Below are 21,136 nucleotides of genomic sequence, written 5' to 3'. Positions count from 1 at the left end.
GAGCCAGTCTTTCAGTGCGATAACCACGTGTCCCAGCATGATCAGGCCTGCTCCATGTTGTGTACGTTCCATCAAAAACGGCTACTACTCGTGTATCACTAGCTAAATTAATTATGTCATGCACGAAAACGTTAGTGCTGATGTTTCTAAATGAATATTAAAACAAATTATTTTTAACAAACTAAATTTGTCAGTTGTCAAATCTTTTATTAACTGGCGTCACAGCGAGAATAATCCGGAAGGAGTTACGGAATATCGGAAGTAGATGTTTCATTGCGTAGCGGCTTGAAGAGTCTAGTTTGAATACGTTTTGAGCGAGCTGTGAAATGGGGGTTACATGGTAAGATATATAAAGGTTTAATGTTTTACCTACTTGTATAGGCTTACGGTTGATTGGAATTTAATAAATGTCATTTACTTGACATATGTAAAAAAAAATTTAATCTTAAAAGCTATACTGGCGATCCTATTTTACCGAGCTGCGTTGGCTATCTAGCTTCAGCGTCTTGCCACCTTATACTTCTGAATTTACTGCCTACAACGATTCTGTTGTTTTGTTGGTGATGTTTTTGTGAATGTCTGTCTTGCTAAGGAAAAAACACTTACCCGTCTTACCAGCAATGTCAAGGCTTTATCGTCACGTCTTGTTATCTAACCTAACCGCTAGATACGTGGAGTAAGTGAAAATGCAGTAGATGTAATTGACAATTACTAGATAAAACTAGATAAAATGATATCCAGCAGGCTCTATCTTAATAAATGAAGCTAAAAGTTTGCTACTGTTATAATTGTCAGCATAGATGTCACCCTGGTGCCAGACATTGACATCACTGTCTGTTGCCTGCTTCTCTCTTGTCTAGCAAATCGAATTCTGCTCCGTAGGAATTAAGTCAATAACAAGCAACCTACATCTAAAAGCAGGAGAAATGCTCTGGCGTGTTAATTTTTTCACGCATGCAATAATTTGCTCTATAATTAAGCAAATAGTGCATCCATGTCTTTTTTACCGTGTGTGTTGCTCTGCTGCAGTGTGTGCCAGGTGCCAGTGGCTGAGGGTAAGAGTGTTCAGCAGACTGTTGAGCAGCTGCACAAGAAGCTGGAGCAGCTTGGAGCCATGAAGCAAGGCAGCTTCTTTGTGGACTGTGAGACTTATCATGCAACAAGCAACGCCAGTGGTACCTAACACCAACTGTATATGGACGTGAAATTGATAACAGGATGTTAAATGTCCATAACAATACACTGAAGTGTACTGTTGCACATCACTGATGTTAGTTATTTTGGCCAGTTGTCAATTTCATCTTCTAATAGTGCACATAAGTACTCTATGTGGCAGTATGAGAGGTTTATTACCAATCTGACCCAGTGTCTGCCAATCAGTGTCATATCTAACACACTGTAATAGCAAAGGCTGGCTAGAAGGATAGCAAGCCAGTGTTTCAGACATGAGACCTCTATGCTGGAAGCAAGAGTACCACATAGAAAATCAGATGTTGGCTGATAGCCAGAGTGCTCATTTAACCATAGGGTTGCTACTTTATCTCCAGTACCTTGGTTCCAGCTGAAGAATGTAAACATTTTGTGGATTGGTCATTAGATATTTTCATTTCATTAAAGATATGTTAATTCAGTCATATAAAGCTAATGGGATGAAATGCTATATGGTAAACTCAGCTGAGAATTTGCCTTTGCTGGATGCCATTTTCTTTTGCTGTGCTCTTAAAATGTGCTGTGTGGTCATGTAGCAACAGAAACATCTAAATACTGTATGGTTTTATTCTATGATTTTAGATTTTCCCCATAACTGAGTTAATAGCAAAATCCTGCTTGTGGTTTTCCTTTTTCCATTCTCTGTGTCTGACATTCTCCTCTCTACCACCCTGTGTGTTTGTTCGTACATACCTGTGCACTGTGTGTGTGTGTGTGTGTGTGTGTGTGTGTGTGTGTGTGTGTGTGTGTGTGTGTGTGTGTGTGTGTCAGGCCAGCCCTCTAAGCTCTTGTATGTGATGCATAATTCGGAGACCCCGCTGAGCTGCCTGGCTTTGTTCGAGGGTGGCCCGTTCCTCACGGCTGATGCCAACTTCGATGTCCTCATGGTAAAGCTAAAGAGCCACTTTCAGAATGCCAAAGGTCACAAGGTGGAGAGCCGCGGTGCCCGTTACCGGTACTGTGACTTCCTGGTGAAGGTTGGCACGGTGACCATGAGCTCCAGTGCCAGGGGGATTTCAGTGGAGGTCAGAGTTGCTCAATTCTATAACCAATAGAGCTGCTCTCATACTGAGTTACAACATAAACAAACAGAGCGGCCATCGAGATGAGAATCTATTTGTTTTAGCTCCTGAGTAAGAGTCAGTTCACAGAATTATAGTTCATCATAATTAAAATGGAATTCACTTTGATTTATTTTAAGTTGCATTCATTAATGCTTTTTGTGTGTGTGTGTGTGTGTGTGTGTGTGTGTGTGTGTGTGTGTGTGTGTGTGTGTGTGTGTGTGTGCAGGTAGAATACTGTGCATGTGTGGTGCCAGGTGACTGCTGGAACCTCATGAAAGAGTTCATGCAGAGTTTCCTAGGTTCCAGTGTGCCTGAGCTCCCTGCTGTGTTCTCCAGCAAGCCTGAGGGTCTTTTTGTGCCCACCGACTGCATGGACACCATGAGCCAGTACTTAGAACTGTTTAGCAAGGTGCGAAAGCAGCAGGTGCTCCCAGGAAGCAGCGTTCGGTGACAACCGGCCATGCCTGTTTTAATACGGACTGAACAAGCACACCTTAGGTGTCAGTGTTTTTTACAGACGGCCTGAACATATGTGTGCACACCAAGACTTCACTGTGGATGTTGGATTGTACATGCAGTTGTGCAGAAAGAAGTCCAAGTGGAAAGAAACAAAAGTATCCTGCAAAATGGCTCTTATGCTGAGGCCATTGTGGGAAAGGCAAGAATGAAATTCCCAGTTAATATGTCAGTTGTGTGACTAATTTCTTTTCTTTTTTTTTTTGTACTCTGCCACGGTTAATAACAAAACTCGACATTGTGATATGGAAAGAGTACTGTTCAAAAAAGAAATAAAAACTGTAAAATGGTCATTGTCACTTATTAAATTGGTTGTTCCATAGTGGCCACGGTGTACCTTTTCACACTACTGTTTGTGTAGATCTGTTTGTTTATTTTATTGCTGAACAAATACATCTGTGCTTTGTAAGGTTTGTAAGCAATAATGAAAACCACACTACCTCTTTGTTAAACAAATGGCTTTAAAGTGATTTTAGGATTTAAAGCATTACATCTGTAATTTCAAGAAAAAGCATTAACTATGTAGATCCGTAAAAGCTGATGTAGAGCATCAATTACTGAGTGCTATCCTGGCACAACTCTTCTTTGGTCCGCCCACTCTGAGCTCGGGAACGTAACCGACGTACCGGGAGCCAATGAAAAGCGAGGCTTTCCGGACGATTGATCGCTCTCACACCAATCAGAGCGGTCTGGTCGTGGCTCTGCGCGAGTTCGGTTGACCCAAAATCTGTGACAGCTCGCGCGTGCAGATGATGGCGGTAAATAAAAGCCGCACGCAAAACCGCAAATGAAGAAAATATATCGGCATCGACCGAAAAAAGCTCGTATTCCTTCTTCAAGCTCACTTTTCCTCAGCTTCTGGCTATCGTGGGAGAGTACACGCCGGGCCCTAAAGTTTCTGTTTCCGCGCTGTGTGGTTTGAGCGGGTCTGTGACTTTAATCGGCGTTGACCTCCTGGTGTTTTGTTTAAAGATTTAAAGTGAAGTTGAGCTGCGGCTCTCCCTTCAGCTGCCTACTCGGCACCCCGCGGCTCGGCGCCTCGGCCACGGCGGCGCGGGCGACTGACCTGCGAAGTTTCTGTGAGCGGGTTTCGGGAGGGCTGGTCTGAGTGTTCTTTGTTCTGGGGTGAGTACTGGGATGCTAGCTCGGCTAGCTCGTATAGCCTAGCCAGCTAGCTATCGATCGTCTGCATTGTCTTTAGAAGCAGGAAAATACCGGCAAACTGCTCCATCGGTGCCGCTAGCGGCGAAGCACAGCCATGTATGGGGCTCAGACTGAAATACCACATTGTTGGTCGGAAAATACAACTTGTCAGTAAACACGAAGTCACGTTGGAGGAAAAAAAAATCAACCAGAAGCAGCTTTAATAATGTGGTTCTCTGAAGCCACGTAGTTTTTGAAGCTAGCCTTTTAGCTAGCTACAAGTAGTCTGCAGCGCTAGCGTGCAGCGCTAACTTACTTAGCTAATCGAGTGTGCGTGATTAAGATGAATGTGACCACCTAAAGCGCTGGCTAGCTGCGAAGGTGAGCGGCAGCCCTGCTGTCGAGACGCCGACGGCTCGTGTTTCTCGAAAAAACATCTTAAAGGTAGATGGCTATTACTGCTACTTCGAGTGCAAGTGTTTAGTTTTATTAGGACTGCCAGGTTATTGGATTAACAGAAGCTATAACGGACTGGAGAAAAGAGAGATTAGTGAGGCAGTCAGCTAAATCAGACTTGCTGTGGGTTCCTGCTGAAACAAAGTCCTGAACCTCTTTGTCTTGCTTCAGCAGTTCGCACTGCAACTATCTGAACTTTTTGTAGACCGATGTGAGCCAGATATCTCACTTTTACGGAACTTGAATTCAATTGTTTCTTTATTTTTCATGCTATTATGTGAATTGTATATCAGTTTTTTTTAATTGTAAGGCCTCAACTCGTTCTGTGCTGTTGGGGTTTGTTTATGGTGCACCACCTGAAGCATGTTTACATTTTCCATCACAGTGTCACGCAAGGCTAATGCTGTTGACTTAATGTGAATGAAGAAAATTTTCCTTCTAAGGTTGTGATGCTCAACGCATGCCTATTAAAGCATTTATGAGACTACTTTCACGGTAAGTCTTTCAAACCATTCACTCTGTAATCTCCCCAGCACCTCAAGCCACTGTTGTGCTTTCTAGCTATATGATTTGTAATTGAGTGTGTCAGTACTTTTTTGTCCCATTTCCCAGGCTCAGGGTTGTCATGGCGCAGTGGTGTGGCTCTTGACTTTGAGACCACATGTGCGTTGGGAGAGATGGACCGCTGTAAGCACGTGGTCCGTCTCCGTGTGGGCCACGACCACTCTATCCTGAACCCTCTGAAATGGCGCTGCGTGGACTGCCACACCACCGAGTCTGTGTGGGCCTGTCTGAAGTGCTCTCACGTGGCCTGTGGTCGCTACATAGAAGAGCACTCCCTCCGGCACTACCAGGAGACCCAGCACCCACTGGCGATGGAGGTCAGAGAACTGGATGTCTTCTGCTTTGCCTGCGAGGACTATGTACTGAACGATAACGTTGAGGGGGACCTGAAGCTCCTGCGCGGGGCGCTGTCCACTGTGCGCAGCCCGGGACAACGCTCGATGCGTTCAGCGTCGGCTGGGGAGTGTTCTGTACGCGTGGTGGGGGAGGGGGCAGGTCCACGGCCAGCCATGCAGGTGGCCCTGCGGCACCGCCGAAGGGTGCTGCTAGGTGGTGCTCTTCGGCTGTGGAGGAGCCGGCAGCAGGAAATGCAGAGGAAGCGTGAGGAGGAGCAGAGGAGGCGTGAGGAGGAGCAGGAGCAGGAGAGGGAGGAGCTGAGAAGGCAACGACGGGAGGTGAAGAAAAGGCTCATGGGAGAGCAGGCCAAGGTTCCACCCAGGAAGAGCGCCCGCCTCCTCACACAGGCACCTCGCCCCACGCTCTCTCTAATCCCACGCAAGTTCCGCGACCCACCCGAGAGACCGCCTCCACCACCCAAACAGCCCCTGCAGCCCTTGTCCAACAAGCTGCTCTCCAACAAGCCCAACAAACCACTCCGAAACCGTGGCAAACTGCGTAGGTACTACGTTTCCCAGACACCCCGGCGCAGGCGCCTGGCACCGGGCGTCACTGGGCTTCGGAACCTGGGCAACACTTGCTATATGAACTCGATCCTGCAGGTGCTGAGTCATCTGCAAAAGTTCAGGGAGTGCTTCCTCACACTGGACCTGTGCGAGACCGAGGAGCTGCTGGCTAAGACCAAGCACTCGCAGGGCTTGCGTGGGGTCTCGGCAGGTGTGATGGGAAGTGCCAGTGCCCTCAGTGCCCTGGGCCGAATGGGGCGTGCGAGTGGTGCATTAGCAGTCACCGGAAACCAGCAGAGTAGCGCTGTGGAGCTGGTGCAACCGAATGAGCCGCGTTCCTCCTCCCGCCAGCAGGTGTCACTGTGCCATGAGTTGCACACACTGTTCAGGGTGATGTGGTCGGGCCGGTGGACGCTGGTGTCACCCTTTGCCATGCTGCACTCGGTGTGGAACCTGATCCCAGCGTTTCGTGGCTATGACCAGCAGGACGCCCAGGAGTTCCTGTGCGAGCTTCTGGACAAGGTCCAGCAGGAGCTGGAGTCGGACGGCAGCCGCAAACGTATCGTCATCCCCATCACGCAGAGGAAGCTCTCCAAACAGGTGCTCAAGGTGCTCAACACCATCTTCCACGGACAGCTGCTGAGCCAGGTGAGGACGCAGAAACTTGCTTTAGCGCACACATGCTCACTTCTGCTCCAAAACACTGGTGCCAGATGCTTATTTTTAATTGTGATTACATGTTTTTGAACAAGTTGGGCATTGTCTGGGCAGAATAATACCCAGAATAATACGTTGAATCATGTTTAAGTATGAGGGATAACTTGGAGAGTATTCTGGATTTCACCAAAACACATGCGTTCTGCATTTTACAAACTTTGATTCTACTGCTAGGGGTCTCCTGATTGTGGGTGGATAGGGGAGGGGGGGAAGGAGATGTGTAATACACAGTAAATCCAAATAAACCAGATTATTCAGACAGGTGCAAGCAAAGAAGTTCTGTTTATCTAGTATACAAGCCAAGTCATTTAAAGGACTAGTCCAGACTTTCCAACATTTTTCAGACAAGTCTTTTGTTGCATCTGTAGCATATTTTATTACTTCAGACAATTAATTTTTTTCTCTACATAGAACATAACACAAACATATTCATAACATGATTTTAGGGGTGGTGCAGTTAGTAAACGTTTTTGGACAAAGATATTTGGAACTTAAACGATACACATTTACATTTTTTTTCCCCCTCTCCAGAGAACAGATTTATTTTCCAGAGGTAATTATCAGAGGTAATGTGTTACTACCAGACCACTGTAAACACAGGCTTTGCCCCATCATGCATGGATACAGCAAAACCTTATGCAAAGCAACCAGAATTGGTAACCAGAATTTACTGTGTTGCTCAAATGATCGAATGTTGAATAAAACTACGAGAACAGTTTTTCAAAGGAATTCTCCCATGTATCATCCTAAAATATTTAGATTGTAATGGATGTAGGTTTTTTTATTATTGCATCATTCTCTTTTTATACATTTATTGAAATGATACAACAGTTTCCCTTAGCTGTCTGTTATAATGAATAAAAATAAAGAAAAAAAATTATGGCACTTCAAGTCCAAAATCTCAAAGTACATTTCTGTAACTACAAATCATGAAATGCAAAGTAAAATGAACTCAGTAAATGGTCTTGGGGCCATGCTAATCTTTAATATGGTTTTAAAATAACCTGTGCAGCTTGCATACCCAATATCATCTGGAGTACTTGTCCAGAGTTTAGGAGCCACATGAGGAAAACATCTACCACCTATGTTGCAAGTGATCCTAGAAACTACCAATAAATAGGCCCACCTCAGCTGAGCAGAGGTCCGGCTGGACTCTAATGGTTCTGGAGTTTAGCCAGATATGAGGCAGGGCCATTAAGAGCTCTGAACCGCAAACGCCAGGCTTTGTAGTCTGTGCAGGAAGCCAGTGCAAACTGAAGAAGACTGAGATGAAAATGTCTCCTATTGTACCGACTGTCTTAACGTGTGCTGGATCTGCTTTTATGTTGAGGACGTTACAACCGATCAGGTACCGTTACAAATTCAGTCTGAGCACGACACTGCTTAGCATGTTATCATGATAACAGCCAGGCTCGTTTGAGAGGTTTTATACAACGCTCAGGATTTAAACTGTAAAAGTTAAACTGTAGGTTAGCGTTTTTGATTTAACGATTAAGCCCATTATGTTGAAAAGCAATAATACTTGCACTCACACGTGTGCTGGTTTTCTGTGGTTGGATGCCCAGGGTGGGGAGCAGGTTAACTGTCTCCTCATGAGGAGTTCAATCACACAGTACTGTTAGCACTGCTCGTTACCATGGAGACGCGACCAACGCGGGTTTGTTTATTCATCCGCTCTTTTAAAAACTCGTTTCCATTTGGCCGTGACGTGAAAAGTTTGGGGTCGGGCAAAGGAGAAAACTCTCTGTAACAGAGAGAGCAGGAGTAACTGAACAAGTAAACACTTCTCTGTGTTCATGAAGATGATCACTCTATGGTTATATATGTTCAAGCCGCACAAAAATCGGAAAAGCTGATGTTTGCTGTTAGCTTGCTGAGATTTAAGGGGGACTGGAAATTTTGAAGACGCTGGAGAATAAATCCATATATGTAATTGTTGGCTGGAATGAATAACCGTCCTGTAATCGTTATCAGATTAAATTTCTATTGGTTTTGAGCAGAAGTCGAGTGAAGAGACTCGTGGTATTGGTCTCTGCACGGGTAGTGGCTGCTGTGTGTTTGGTGTGTAACACAGAACAGCAATTTACTGGCGAACTTCACAAGAATAATTATAAGGTCAATATTAAGGAAAAGAAGTACAGTTGCATTCAGTAATGACAAATGTAGACGAGTACCGTGCAGTTGAGAACCAAGATGATGACCAAGGGGCAATAAATGTCTCACTGAGAGACACTGACTATGTGCCAATAGAAGGAAAAATTAAATGCTTTAGTCTTATAAACGGATTCCTTTTTGTTTTGTTTTTTTAATAATTTGTCACATTCATGCATATCATCTGTAAAAATGGTATATATATAATGCATCCCAGACACACATTCCCCCAAACGGAACCACAGCTCCACAATGGTTTTTAATGAAAATCAATACATTGCCAATATTTTATCAGGCAAAATTCAAATGCAAGATATCGGTACAGAAAAACCTGATATTGTGCCATCTCTATCTGTAAATGCTAATAATGTGGCAGACTGTTGAAATGTGGCAAATGTTGAAAATATTTCTTGATGATGTATCCAGTATCTAATTGATGTGCTCAAAATGTTCTGTAGTTGACGTGTGTCTCACCTGTTCTCTGTAGGTCATGGGTGTCTCACGTTCTTTGTAGGAGACATTTCTGACGTGTCATGTGTTCTCTGCCTATTGTCTCTCACATGTACGCTGTAGATGGTGTAGGTCTACCGTATTGCCGTTGATGTGCATCTCATGTTTTCTCTGTAGGTGACGTGTCTGTCCTGTAAGCACAAGTCGAACACAGTGGAGCCATTTTGGGATTTGTCTCTGGAGTTCCCAGAGCGCTACCACAGCCTGGAGAAGCCCAGCGCAGCTGCCTGTCAACGGAGCTGCACGCTCACCGAGATGCTCGCCAAGTTCACAGAGACCGAGGCTCTCGAGGGCTGTATCTACGCATGCAACTTCTGCAACAGTGAGCACACGCACCATCTCCACCCATATTACCAAAAGGCACAAGACGAGTAAATTCTGCTTATCGTGGAAGGTGTAGCCTTTTATTATTTCTTTCTGTAATAATGGAGGGTGTCAATTAGAAATCAATCCATTTATTTCCGAGGCGTTTGGAAAGCCTCTATCCGAGGACAACCGCGGATGGTGAGGTCCGTGATTACCCACAGGCTAGCTCGCCCACTTGCTCAACAGGGCCAAGCCAAAGTTATTCTTGCGAGGAGAAGGCAAAACAAGAAATATCAACGCCACAAACTTAATTACACATTTGAAGGCACACCACCCTAACAGATGTGTGGAGTGTCAGCCAGACAAATGTGACTCAGGAGATGCCCCTTTTTTTGTTTTTGTTTTTTGCACACAATTGGAAAACTAAAATGATGCAGTTCTCTGTAATATTAGTCTGGTTGTCTCTACATTTTTATAAATTTGCGTGTATAGACATTTGGTATATACGTGCTTGGAAAATATAAGACATCGGTGCAGAATTTCCATATTGGTGCATTCCTAGTATGCACGGTTGCACTGCTGACTGGCTTTGACTCTTAATAAATCAGTTATCACATGTTAACATGTGGTTTTGGCATGGTGGCAAAAGGCTGCATGTCTGAGCTCATCAGGTTAACTGCCAGTGCTATTTCTGTGATCTTGTTCTTTTATTGACTGTAATTTGTTTGATGTGCTGCTGGGGGCGTGTGCGTTTGTGGTGCATGCGTGTGAATCAGGAAAGAGGCGCAAGTCTTCGCACAAGCCGTTGGCGCTGTCCGAGGCATGCAAACAGCTGCTGATCTACCGTTTACCTCAGGTGCTGCGGCTTCACCTTAAACGCTTCCGGTATGTTCTGCACCCTTATCCCTGCTCACTCAATTAACTACAGTACAATAAAGATGAAAGACATTATAATTTAATCTGTCTCTGTATGTGTGCATGTGTGTATGTATAGCTGGTCGGGCCGAAACCACAGGGAGAAGATAGGTGTCCACGTGGCGTTCGATCAGGTTCTGAACATGGAGCCATACTGCTGTTCGGACTCGCGCTCCTCTCTACACCGACAGGCCTACACCTACGACCTGTCTGCTGTAGTGATGCATCATGGGAAGGGCTTTGGCTCTGGACACTACACTGCCTACTGCTATAACACAGAGGGGGGTGAGTATAGTGTGCGCGCGTGTGCCCTTCTCGTGTATGTCTGTCTGTCTGTGTGTATTACTCTGTGTAATTAACTACGCCAAGCTGTACTGGATGATGCAAAGCTTCTTTTTTTGTGTGCCTTAATAGGCTTTGGTCAGAAAATATGGGCATTATTTCTGCTGTTTACTGAGCAAACCATACTGTAAGATTTGTTTACCACTAATGTTCTGTTCTCAACACTTAATGGCTTTTTCTTTGTGTGTGTGCATAGGTTTCTGGGTCCACTGTAATGACTCTGAGATGAACGTGTGTAGTGTGGAGGAGGTTTGCAGTACTCAGGCCTACATCCTGTTCTACACACAGCGATCATCTTAAAACTACCAAACACATGTATGTTTAGCTTGGCTACTCAACATGTGTGTTTAGGCTGGACCTTACGACTCAATGTGTGTGTTTAGAACATGCCCAGCTACCCAACACTTGAGTTTAGCTCAGGCCTAGCTACTCAACACATGAGTGTTTAGGAACAGCCTGACTACCTAACAGGATGAACAGGTGTGATAACCCAACACAGCTGTGCTTAGGTCAGGTATATTTCTCTACTGAGGTATTCTTAATCAGGGCCTGAGTCTTTTAGGCCAGGCCTGTCACTCAGCTCCATAGCCACACTTGGTCTCCTCAGACCTTATCTCAGAGATTTTTTTTTTTTCTCTTTTTTTTCCCTTTTTTTTTTTCTACACACTGAATTCAGCTGGTTCAGATCCACATGAAGACTCTGCTATAAACCTGCTCTCAGGACTCACCTCAGCTGCGAGTGAGCTGAAGGACTTGGAGGAGAGAGGGGTTCTCTGCTGGCACACTCAATTCACCAGGGCATTTGAGACCGGCCTCTGCACACTGGCCCTGACCTGCAGCACTGCCATTCGCTGCCGGAGAGTGGGGTCTGCTGGAGCTGGTTGCCAAGGTTATGGACTTGGTGCTGTTTGATGGGGAGTGGTGACGACTGCAGGCTAAGGCCAGTGCTCTGTGAGGCTGGTCACTTTTTTTGCTGGAAAACTGAAGGATTTTATGGAAGACAGACTGCTGGGTCCAGATCGGAGAAGGCAGACTGGAAGATGCCTCTGTCGACCTTTACCACAGGACAGGAAATGACACACTCCAATCAGGAGGTCCTCAGCTTTGTCATACGGTTGTTTTGTTTTTCTACTGTTGTTTCTAATGTGGATAGTAAAGTTTCTTTGCCAGGGAAACAGTGAGACCTGTGTTACTGTCCTGAGAATCATAAAGGGTGGGGGGGGGGGGTCATTTACATTAGTATTTACTGACCAGAACAATCTGTGTGCACGCGCGTGCGGGTATGCACAAGAAGGGTTGCTGGGGGGGGGTGACTATAGGGGTCCTAAAATTCTCTGACCTCCAGTACCTTTTGTTCTGTATTGTAAGAGCACCTGTAATCAACTTTATTGATCACGTGCGTTTGGCCTGCTAGGGATTAAAGACGTACCACACGATTTCTGGGAGTTAGTCTTTTAACAGCTAGTATACAGTCCCAAACGTGATCAGATTAAGTATCTGAACCTGTGCCGGTTTAAACCACAACGTAGCGATATCTTCTCTCGAGGTGAATGCAGAGAAGGGAACTCGTGCACGCTACGTTTCGGCGGGGACGTAAAGCCTCGTGAGCCAGTACTAAAAACCGGACCGCGAGCGGCCGTGACCATATGGTGCACGAGGGAGGGTTTGTGTTCGCCTTAACTTTTAGGCAAACACTAAACCTGATTTTGACTCGAAAATTAAACGACGAGGATCACAAGGTGCGCTTCATTTTGGCTGGTGCACAGTAGAGGATCGGCCTGCAGAATAACATTTCCATTTATTAAAAATCTCAACAGACGAGCCAGCAGAGGTCGTCACGACGCAACAAGAAAATGCGGTAACCCAGTTTAAGGGCCGGTCAAATTAACACTTGACACGAGGCCAAAGTAAGTAGTAAACACGTTAAAATAGCGCTGTGGGACCGCTCACGGCGAGAGAACTAGATGTTTTTCTTCATTTGTGTTGCGGGGGAGGGGGGTTTACGTTCAGTGACGGTGTGTGACGGCACACTGACGCAAACTAGCACCGCCACCGCAAATGCAAATGACACCGGTTCGTCTTATTTTTAGCTGGGTGTTGTGAGGGATCAGGTGTAGTGCACACGTACGTCGCTGGCCTCTGTTGACCGACACATTAACGTTATAATATCTCAAACTAGTCCAGCGATAGCGATGACGTCCATGGACGCTCACATATCCAGGTGTCTTCGCGCAGGTACCGAAGAGTCTCGCCGATCCTCGCGAGGGAGCGTGATGCAATCCGACCGCGGATTAGAGAACGCGCGCGGAATAGAGCTACGGCACTCGTGATCGGGCTCGTGCTCCGCAGCTGTTCGTGCAAAGCATATGGTACTTGCAGTTTAGAGAAGAGCGCATGCCTGGCGAATGACTGCAGTCCCAGTCGCGAGAGGATGCAGCCTCATACGGGTGTACTTGTGATTGCGACGGATTTCGTGCCAGACATACATGAGGTCTGTATGAACAACTGGACTGTTATGTGTTGCTTGGAAAGATTTAGTTATGATTAGTATTGAGGATACCCATAGCAATAAAAAGCCATTTTGAGGCTCGTGGGAAGATTAATTAAAAACATGGACCGTCACCACTTTAAAAAAAACAACCACTATCACACGTTTGTTAATTTCTTTATTAAGATTACAACGGAATAGTGGGGATTAGCAAACTGGGTAGAAATATGAACGTTATGCCCAAATATGCCTGTGGTTCACATAGATGATGGCATTCATGACACTTTACAGCCAGTGCTTACAAAAGAGAAACGATGGATTTGAGTGTTGTGCAACTTTGTAGTATTGACTGGGGTGCTATTTAAAAATGTTCTTGTTCATGCTCTACTGTGCCGGAGTATAATTTAGATGTACACATAGTTATACTATTTGTTGGCGGTGTACTCCAATGAAAAAATAACCAGTGATTATAAACGTCAAAGGCGTTATCGTACAAAGACGCCTTCACCCACTACCCATTTACTAGAAAATAAATCCCCTCAGTACTAATGACATTTACTTTAACGTTAGTAGTGCCAGTGGGAGCAATGAAACGTGAGGTCGATGACAGAATGGTCAGTGGCCGTTTATTGATCACTTCCACTGATCATACTGAGAACGCATGCAAGAAGACCACTCACACGTTCACTTAACGTGCAATCCTCCTGAAACCATACAATCATGAAGTAACACATAATCGTGAAGTAAAAGCAAAAATGGTTTGAAAAAAATTGAAATCCTCGGATGTTTTCGATTCAAAGTGTGTTCTGTAGTGACCGTGGGTGACTTTGAAGGCAGGTGTCTATCACACGAAAGCCACCAACCTGGGCAGCAGGGCTGTGTGTGTAGGTCCTGCATGCTCAGCCAGGCTCGGCAAGGAGCTGCTTCTTGGCACCCTGATGGCCGTGATCAGGCCGTGATTCCTAATCCCACAACAAACGTATTTCAGCCTCTTCTAAGGTTGGAAAAAAAAGTATGCTGATGTCGTTTTTGTTTGTCCATCATCCTTTCAGCCTTTCTTTAAGGTTTTCAGGGGAAATAGTGTAATGGGATGTGTCCCAGCGGGATTCAGTTTCTGTGGTTTCAGTAGCAGTATACATAATTGTGCCGTGATTCTGGTACGAAGGGCAGACTGCCATGGTCGCATGACTCAGCCAGGCAGCAACCAGAGCTCCAGCCAATCCCAGTGCTTCCAGAAGGTGATTAAGAAGAGCGCGAGGGCAACCGTGGTAGCGATGCGGGCGCGACTCTTCATTAGCGGTGTGATGAAGCTGGCCATGGTGGAGACGAAGACAAGCAGCACTGCCATGAGTGCGAGGATGACGTTGATGAGCTTGCCGAGCAGGGCGCGGGCATTGGCATTCTCCACGCCCTCCAGCTGGACGACCTGCTGCTGCTGCTGCTGCAGCTCCAGCTTGCTGATCCGCGTCAGACATGACTCCACTGCCTCCTGCACGCACACACACACACACACACACACATGTACGTGCATCATCATAAATGCATCACACACACATCATGTCTGTGTGTCCCAAGTTAATCCATTCACCTGTATGTCCCTGGCTCTCTCGTAGGACTGGTAGGCCACCTTCTCCTCCATGCTGGCCAGCTCCTGCTTTAGGTTGCTGAGCTCATTTTGGTGCAGCTCACTCAGGTCATTAAGCTGTTCCTCTAGACGCTCGTACCTGACCAAGCACACAGACTGCGATTAGAAACACCTAGCACAAGTGCAGCTTACTGAGTGCCAGTGTACTCACAGCTCAGCCAGGAATGTCAGTTATCAGCTGGTGCTCAGTTACACACCTCCACCTCAGACACACATCTGTGCCCGCATTCAATCGGTCTGGGATACACACTTTAACTTTCTTTCCATTTGTAAGTAGTCACAGGCTACAGCACTGCTGCTTCCATAGCTGCCCACGCCCCTTAGGTTCCCACCTGTAGCGCTCCTCCTGCAAGCACTGGGTCATGTAGGAGTAGTCGCTCTGCAGCTGGTTCCTCAAGTCCTCCATGGCATCCTCCACGTGTGTTTGACTTGCCTTGATTTCCTGCAGGCCCTCTAGCAGTGCATCCCATGATGGAGACGAGTGGTGGTGATGGTGGTGGTGCCCATCCAATCGTGGGCTTCCCATGACCACACCCACCCCTGGCATGGCCACGCCTCCAGCCCCTCCCCCTCCGGAGTTGCTGCCGGCGGCGGAGCCAGAGGTGGCGCTGGAGCACTCATCTTCGCTGCCGTATTTGGGGCTGGAGACGAGGGTGGCGCTTCCACTGAGCGCCCTGGGCGTGTCCTCCGCATGCCCCTCCTCCAGAGTGTCCTTCAGGTGGGCGATGTTGTCGGCACTGCCAAACTTGTTGCGTATGAGGCTGGCGAACTCCCTTGGCTTTGAAACGACTGCTGCCGTGTGTGTGAGGGCCGAGACACCGCCCTTTACGCCCTCGACCACGCCCCCGACCACGCCCCCGCCAAAACCGCTGATGCCGGCACGCACGTTGGCGCCCACGTCCTTCAGGCCCTGCTGCATGTCTCGCAGGACATCTTTGGGCTGACGCGCAAGGCCGTTCTATCAGACGTGCACAGACGGAAGAAAAGAGAGAGGGAAGAGAGGACAGGGGGGAGACAGAGAGAGAGCAGGGAGGGAAAGTGGAAAAGTGGGAGAAAAAGATGGGGTTTTGTAATGGAGGACAACTCCAGTAGTACAGAATATGAGAAAGTACAAGAAACAGGCTTTCTCTTTCAGTGTAACTATTCATAAAAACATCTGAGATAATCTGTGCCTGGTCCAAACATAAACATCAAACCTTTTTGTAAATCTTTTCAAAACCTTTTTGTTATTACACAGTCAAGTTTTGCATATATTCAAAACAGTAAACAGTAACATAGAATATATGACACATGCTAAAAGTTGTTTGCAGTACTGAGTATCTGTTTGCCGTAATGTTTAATTCATTCAGTTTACAATGTGTATTTATGTATATAACTACCTATATGTATTAAGATTGTAACCCAAGTCGTAAACCCAATCCTAATTCTAACAGTATTCTGAGCAACCAAAAGGAGGTGTGCGCTTTCAGTATTACTAAATTAAAATGTTTAGCATTTGTGAAAAGTGGTTTAACTTGACCGGATAGCTTACCACTCTATTTATCTAGTTATCCTGAATAGTAGATTGTAATCATAAAACACATGCGCACATGCACAGAGACTCACTTGCTCAATCTCCTTGAGCTTCCTGTGGTAGTGTTCCAGCTTCTTATGCAGGTGAGCAATGGTCTGTGCTGACTTCTGGTTCTTCTTCTCAAACACCTGTTTGATGCGTGAGGCCTGCTGCCTGTCAGCATTGTGGGCCAGTTTCAGGTATTCTGCTACATTGTTGTCACGAGCCTCCTGCTCCACGCGGATCTGCTCAGTGAGCTTCAGTATCTTCTGCTGAAGATGCTCCAGGGCGGCGCGTGTCCGCTGCACCTCCCCCTGCACCTCCCCTGACCCTGACCCTGACCCCGCCCCTGACCCCGCCCCCTCAACACTAATGTTTCCATCTGAGCCTCCATGGGCTGTAGATGGAGGCAGGCCCAGCGTTGACACCTCACTCTTATCCAGCTAAGACACACACACACACAAACACAGGCATACAATCAGAGATACACAAAAATACAAACAGCATTTCTTAATTTTACCCAAAATTAAACAGAGAAGAGTGAGTATTGCCTAGTTGTAGAAACACAGATGCACACCACCTCTTCTACATTATACAAAAATCAGCCTTTAACTAACCATTTCAGAAGTCCCAGATCTACAGGATTAGACTGAACAGTCATTCACATACAATGAACACAAGCAAAACAACATTAGAGCTGTTACTATCATTAATCATTATCTCCAAGAATAAATCAATAGTTCAATAAATAATTGAAGCTCACTATTAAAGTCTAGTGTGTGCACTATTATCACTGAAGACTATCAAAAAGACTAAAGACTACTAAACATTCACAAAATCAGCAGTGTAATATCAGTTAGTGCGAATATCAAATAGCATAGGTTTACAAGTGTGTGTGTGTGTGTGTGTGTGTGTGTGTGTGTGTGTGTGTGTGTGTGTGTGTGTGTGTGTGTGTGTGTGTGTGTGTGTGTGTGTGTGTGTGTGAGTGAGTGAGGTGGAAATTTCTCTTGGTGTACTGTGTATAAGCAACTGTGCAGTGTGAGCTACTGTAACCAAGAACAATACAGCCTGACTGATTATTATTCTGATTCTGATTCTGATTTATGGAGCACTATGGGACACAGGAGCATGTAATACAAAAATACATCTAATTCAGGACTAATCACTAAAAAGAACCACAAATCTACTTTCTAATAAAATGTAAACAAATACAAATAATATAAACAAACACAATGTAAACAAAGTTACATAAAGCATGTAAAACACTACAGGAATCACATTTCCTCTGCCTAGCTCAGAGGACTGTCTCCTCAGCCATAGTAAAGGCACAGCAAATAGCACACACATTATCAACCAGTAGACACAGAAACACACCCTTCACCACCCATCACATGACTGACAACCCACAGAGTTACACATGCACAGAGAAACATAACTTTCTACACTTTAAGCATGCACACATGTCCAAAGTAAAGATGAGGCCAGCCCAGGACTGTCTCTGCGTGTGTCTCTCTGATTTATCAGCAGCAGTGTGCTAACATGAAGAGAGAGAGAGAGAGAGAGAGAGAGAGAGAGAGAGAGAGAGGAGACAAAAGGACAGGGAGATCTACAGAGCTCTGCTCTGCTCTGGTATTCCTCCACAGGCAAGTGCCTGACAGGTTTAGAAACTGGGTTACGCTGGCAGTGCTGAATCACAGAGCCCAGTTCCCTGAGCCATCAGTCTGTTTCCACGGCACAAAGACTATGGGCACTGAACACAAACATACACATCATCTGCAGCCACATGCCACTTAAATGAATGCTGTTCAGGCCAGAATCCTCATTGCTCTTTCTGTGTGTCTGTGTCTGACACACAAAGACACACACACACACACACACACAAAACAAGCAACAATGGCTGCAGCTACAATCCAGCAATAAGTGTGAAAGGGCTTATGCTAGAGCAAGGCAGTGAATGAATGGATGGATTGAGAGATGGAGGGATGGATGGATGGATGAAGGGATGAACATATGTTTGAATGACAGCCTTGCGCTAGGGACAAGCGCAAACACTGCGAAGGTGCATCGATGTGACGGTGCCTTCACAAATGTGCATGACACATACAGAGCATCATGGGTAAGAAAAGTGAACGATGATTATTTTGATCCAGGGGAGAGAGAACATGAGTGTGATGTGCAGATTAGGTTAGATAACATTACCATGCTATTTAGTCCACGATTGTTAGCACCGTGCAGCTATGTTTGTAAGGCCCATCCCACTCTCCCTCTTTCGCTCTCGCTCCTCTATCCCCCTCTCCTCCCCTCTCAAAATCCTTCCAAATCCTCGTAAGGCAACCAGTGCTCTCTTTGCGTCACGGCTCTCTGCTTGGGGCTGATAGTGCAGAGGCTGCACCTCCTCCTAGCCATCCCTCGCTCCTCTCCTCTTGCTCTTATCACGTCTTCTCCCTCTGTTTGCTCTTCCAGGTAGCGCAGCGATGTAGGCAATCCGTCACAGACACCACGGCTGCTCCAACACATATGACAGAACGAGGGAGAGAGCGAGGGAGGGAGGGAGGGGAAGAGATTGGCGCAGGCGTGTAGATGGCTCTGAATAGAGGGAGGAGCAGACAGAAGGGGAGAGGAGGGATTAAATGGACACTGTCATACTGTGTCTCAGATCTTTTTGAAAGCACTCAACGTGCACAGACATGCCAGCTTTCAAGTATAACCAGGCACACACACACACACTCTTGGTTAAGCAGTTCCTCACAAAGCTAACAGCTACAACGGTCTCAGCACTGCAAAATGTGGGGCTGCCAAGAGCTGCTAACGGTAATGCTAACAGCAGAGGGAGAGCTTGTCTGAGGGGGGAGGGGTTCAGGGGTCATCGCACCAATCCAGTGATGTAAACAACAGTGTGATGGGAAATGTTGGCGTCATCGCCATAGCAACATATTCTCCTCAACCAGGTCTCAGTGGTTCCAGCCATCTGATTCTCTCAGCTCACATACATGTAAACGCACACACACACAGGTGTAAATACCAATCACTGTAACTAAATACACCTAATCCTAAATCTGACTTTAACCACGGCACACACAACCCTACCCCTGACCATCCTTATAAGTGATCCCTAAAAGAGAATAACTATTTTGAATATATGTGCCCTGTGAGTCATGTGCACAGGCATACACACATGCACATTCAGATCTTGAAAAGAAACATACAACAAATTACAAAAGACCCGCCAACATATTCAATCCATTTATGCAATACATTTATCACTCATCTAAAGTTTTCTTTAGCTACAATATATTAGTCTGAAATAGTGCTTTTAAGAAAACAAAATGCACAAGGTGTAAATAAAGCAGTATAAACTGTTTTTACATCAACGCATATCACTCAATACATGCAATTCAAAGAACTCAAAGGCATGTAGTTTTTTCTAATTTTGTGCCAATACAACATGACATTTATATAACAATAAATAAACAAAGCAAATACACTTTAATTCATGCCTTCAGTTCCAAGATGCACACTACACAAATCTGCAAGTGCAATATTAGGAGTAATGCAGGATAACGTCAACAAAGCATTTACAGCTGCAACCCACTGGCGCCCCCTGGTGTTAGACTGTAATAACCACGTCACAACCTTGAAAAAGTATAGAGGCTTATCATGAATGAAATAATCATCTGGGTTTAGATTAGTAGTTTGTATGGTGTAAGAAAAACAACAAAAAAGTAGCTAATAAAAAAAAAATACACAACTCAGTGTGGAACAGATGCCCGTATTTTATGTTCATTAATTAGTAATGAGTAGTTACAATAGGCCCACACAGAGAAACACCATTGCATGTGTTTAGAGAAATATATATTACATAAAGCTTTCAGGTTTACTAGTTAGTTTATTAATATTATTACTATTATAGCTTGACTCTATACTTAACTCTTATACTGCCCAAAGCCTTTTTCCTTCTATTAGCAGCAAAAATATGATTTTGTTAATAAATAATTTAATGGGAATGTTATTTATGGTTGATAGTTTTGTGCTACAAAAGGAATATGTATGAGGTGTTAGCTTACTGACAGTGTTAGCTGAGACTTTCTAAAATGTATGGGGCAAATTTACTGTAAACAGCCTTTTTAATGCATTAAATTTGACATGTGAGGCTATCTAGTTATTGGTTTTGTGCAACAAAGCAAGATATTTGAATATCTTAGAATGACAGTGTGTTTTTCTGAATGAACTTTTGTCTACCTCATGGTACAGTCAGTATGTACTGTACTTTTCACCTCTCAGATGTCATAATCATTCTCAAAGTGGTAGATCACTTTTACAAAGATAGTTTAAACTATCACTAGTGGACACTGACATACACTACAAAACAGAGTTTTGTGCCCTCTTATCTAGAGTGATGTAGGTACTTTAAACGCATACATATGATATCATTCCAGCACAATGATTATTTACACAAAGTATAATAGGAAGTTACAGTGCTTGATGGGGTTTAACAATAAAAAAAAATATCACAGAGGTCAGACTTGTACTAAAGACGTTCACAGAGATAAGACACGTATGACACAGAGGCCTTGTGCGTGACCGATCTGTGATGTTGGTATTTACAGACACATCATTTCGTGAGGATTCTGAGCACGTTTAGATTGCTATAGTATG

At 45.2% G+C, this 21,136-nt stretch overlaps 3 protein-coding genes across 5 annotated transcripts in view; 2 read left to right on the top strand and 1 right to left on the bottom strand.

The window, feature by feature from the left end:
• The first annotated feature begins 75 nt into the window (after nucleotides 1-75).
• med20 (mediator complex subunit 20) lies at nucleotides 76-3,082 on the top strand. 2 transcript variants are annotated; one of them, XM_027025414.2, is made up of 4 exons: nucleotides 76-340; nucleotides 1,030-1,142; nucleotides 1,981-2,234; nucleotides 2,500-3,082. In XM_027025414.2, exons 1-4 carry the CDS (start codon nucleotides 327-329, stop codon nucleotides 2,722-2,724), a joined length of 606 nt encoding a protein of 201 aa, XP_026881215.2. In that variant the 5' UTR covers nucleotides 76-326; the 3' UTR covers nucleotides 2,725-3,082. The 2 variants fall into 2 exon arrangements, with proteins under 2 accessions (XP_026881215.2, XP_026881214.2); XM_027025413.2 differs by having other exon boundaries at nucleotides 1,030-1,175.
• Nucleotides 3,083-3,498: 416 nt separating this feature from the next.
• Nucleotides 3,499-11,970, top strand: usp49 (ubiquitin specific peptidase 49). 2 transcript variants are annotated; one of them, XM_027025430.2, is made up of 8 exons: nucleotides 3,499-3,914; nucleotides 4,774-4,883; nucleotides 5,001-6,502; nucleotides 9,350-9,554; nucleotides 10,315-10,423; nucleotides 10,533-10,738; nucleotides 10,992-11,110; nucleotides 11,472-11,970. In XM_027025430.2, the coding sequence occupies exons 3-7, from the start codon at nucleotides 5,066-5,068 to the stop codon at nucleotides 11,093-11,095; spliced, it is 2,061 nt and encodes a 686-aa protein (XP_026881231.1). In that variant the 5' UTR covers nucleotides 3,499-3,914; nucleotides 4,774-4,883; nucleotides 5,001-5,065; the 3' UTR covers nucleotides 11,096-11,110; nucleotides 11,472-11,970. The 2 variants fall into 2 exon arrangements, with proteins under 2 accessions (XP_026881231.1, XP_026881230.1); XM_027025429.2 differs by having other exon boundaries at nucleotides 10,992-11,970.
• A 1,478-nt stretch (nucleotides 11,971-13,448) lies between these two features.
• tmcc2 (transmembrane and coiled-coil domain family 2) overlaps nucleotides 13,449-21,136 on the bottom strand; it is an 8,190-nt gene continuing 502 nt past the window's right edge. The window contains exons 1-5 of the mRNA XM_027025427.2: nucleotides 18,680-21,136; nucleotides 16,534-16,923; nucleotides 15,261-15,886; nucleotides 14,872-15,007; nucleotides 13,449-14,772 (exon numbers count right to left, since the gene is read on the bottom strand). The exon at nucleotides 18,680-21,136 is cut by the window's right edge and continues 502 nt beyond it. Coding sequence (XP_026881228.2) covers nucleotides 14,473-14,772; nucleotides 14,872-15,007; nucleotides 15,261-15,886; nucleotides 16,534-16,923; nucleotides 18,680-18,682 — 1,455 coding nt within the window. The 5' untranslated portion in view covers nucleotides 18,683-21,136 and the 3' untranslated portion in view covers nucleotides 13,449-14,472. The remainder of the gene's footprint in view (nucleotides 14,773-14,871; nucleotides 15,008-15,260; nucleotides 15,887-16,533; nucleotides 16,924-18,679) is intronic.

Source organism: Electrophorus electricus, chromosome 20 (genome assembly GCF_013358815.1).
Source record: "Electrophorus electricus isolate fEleEle1 chromosome 20, fEleEle1.pri, whole genome shotgun sequence".
In the NCBI taxonomy this organism is placed as follows: domain Eukaryota; kingdom Metazoa; phylum Chordata; class Actinopteri; order Gymnotiformes; family Gymnotidae; genus Electrophorus; species Electrophorus electricus.
This window is presented reverse-complemented; position numbering and strand designations above follow the sequence as displayed.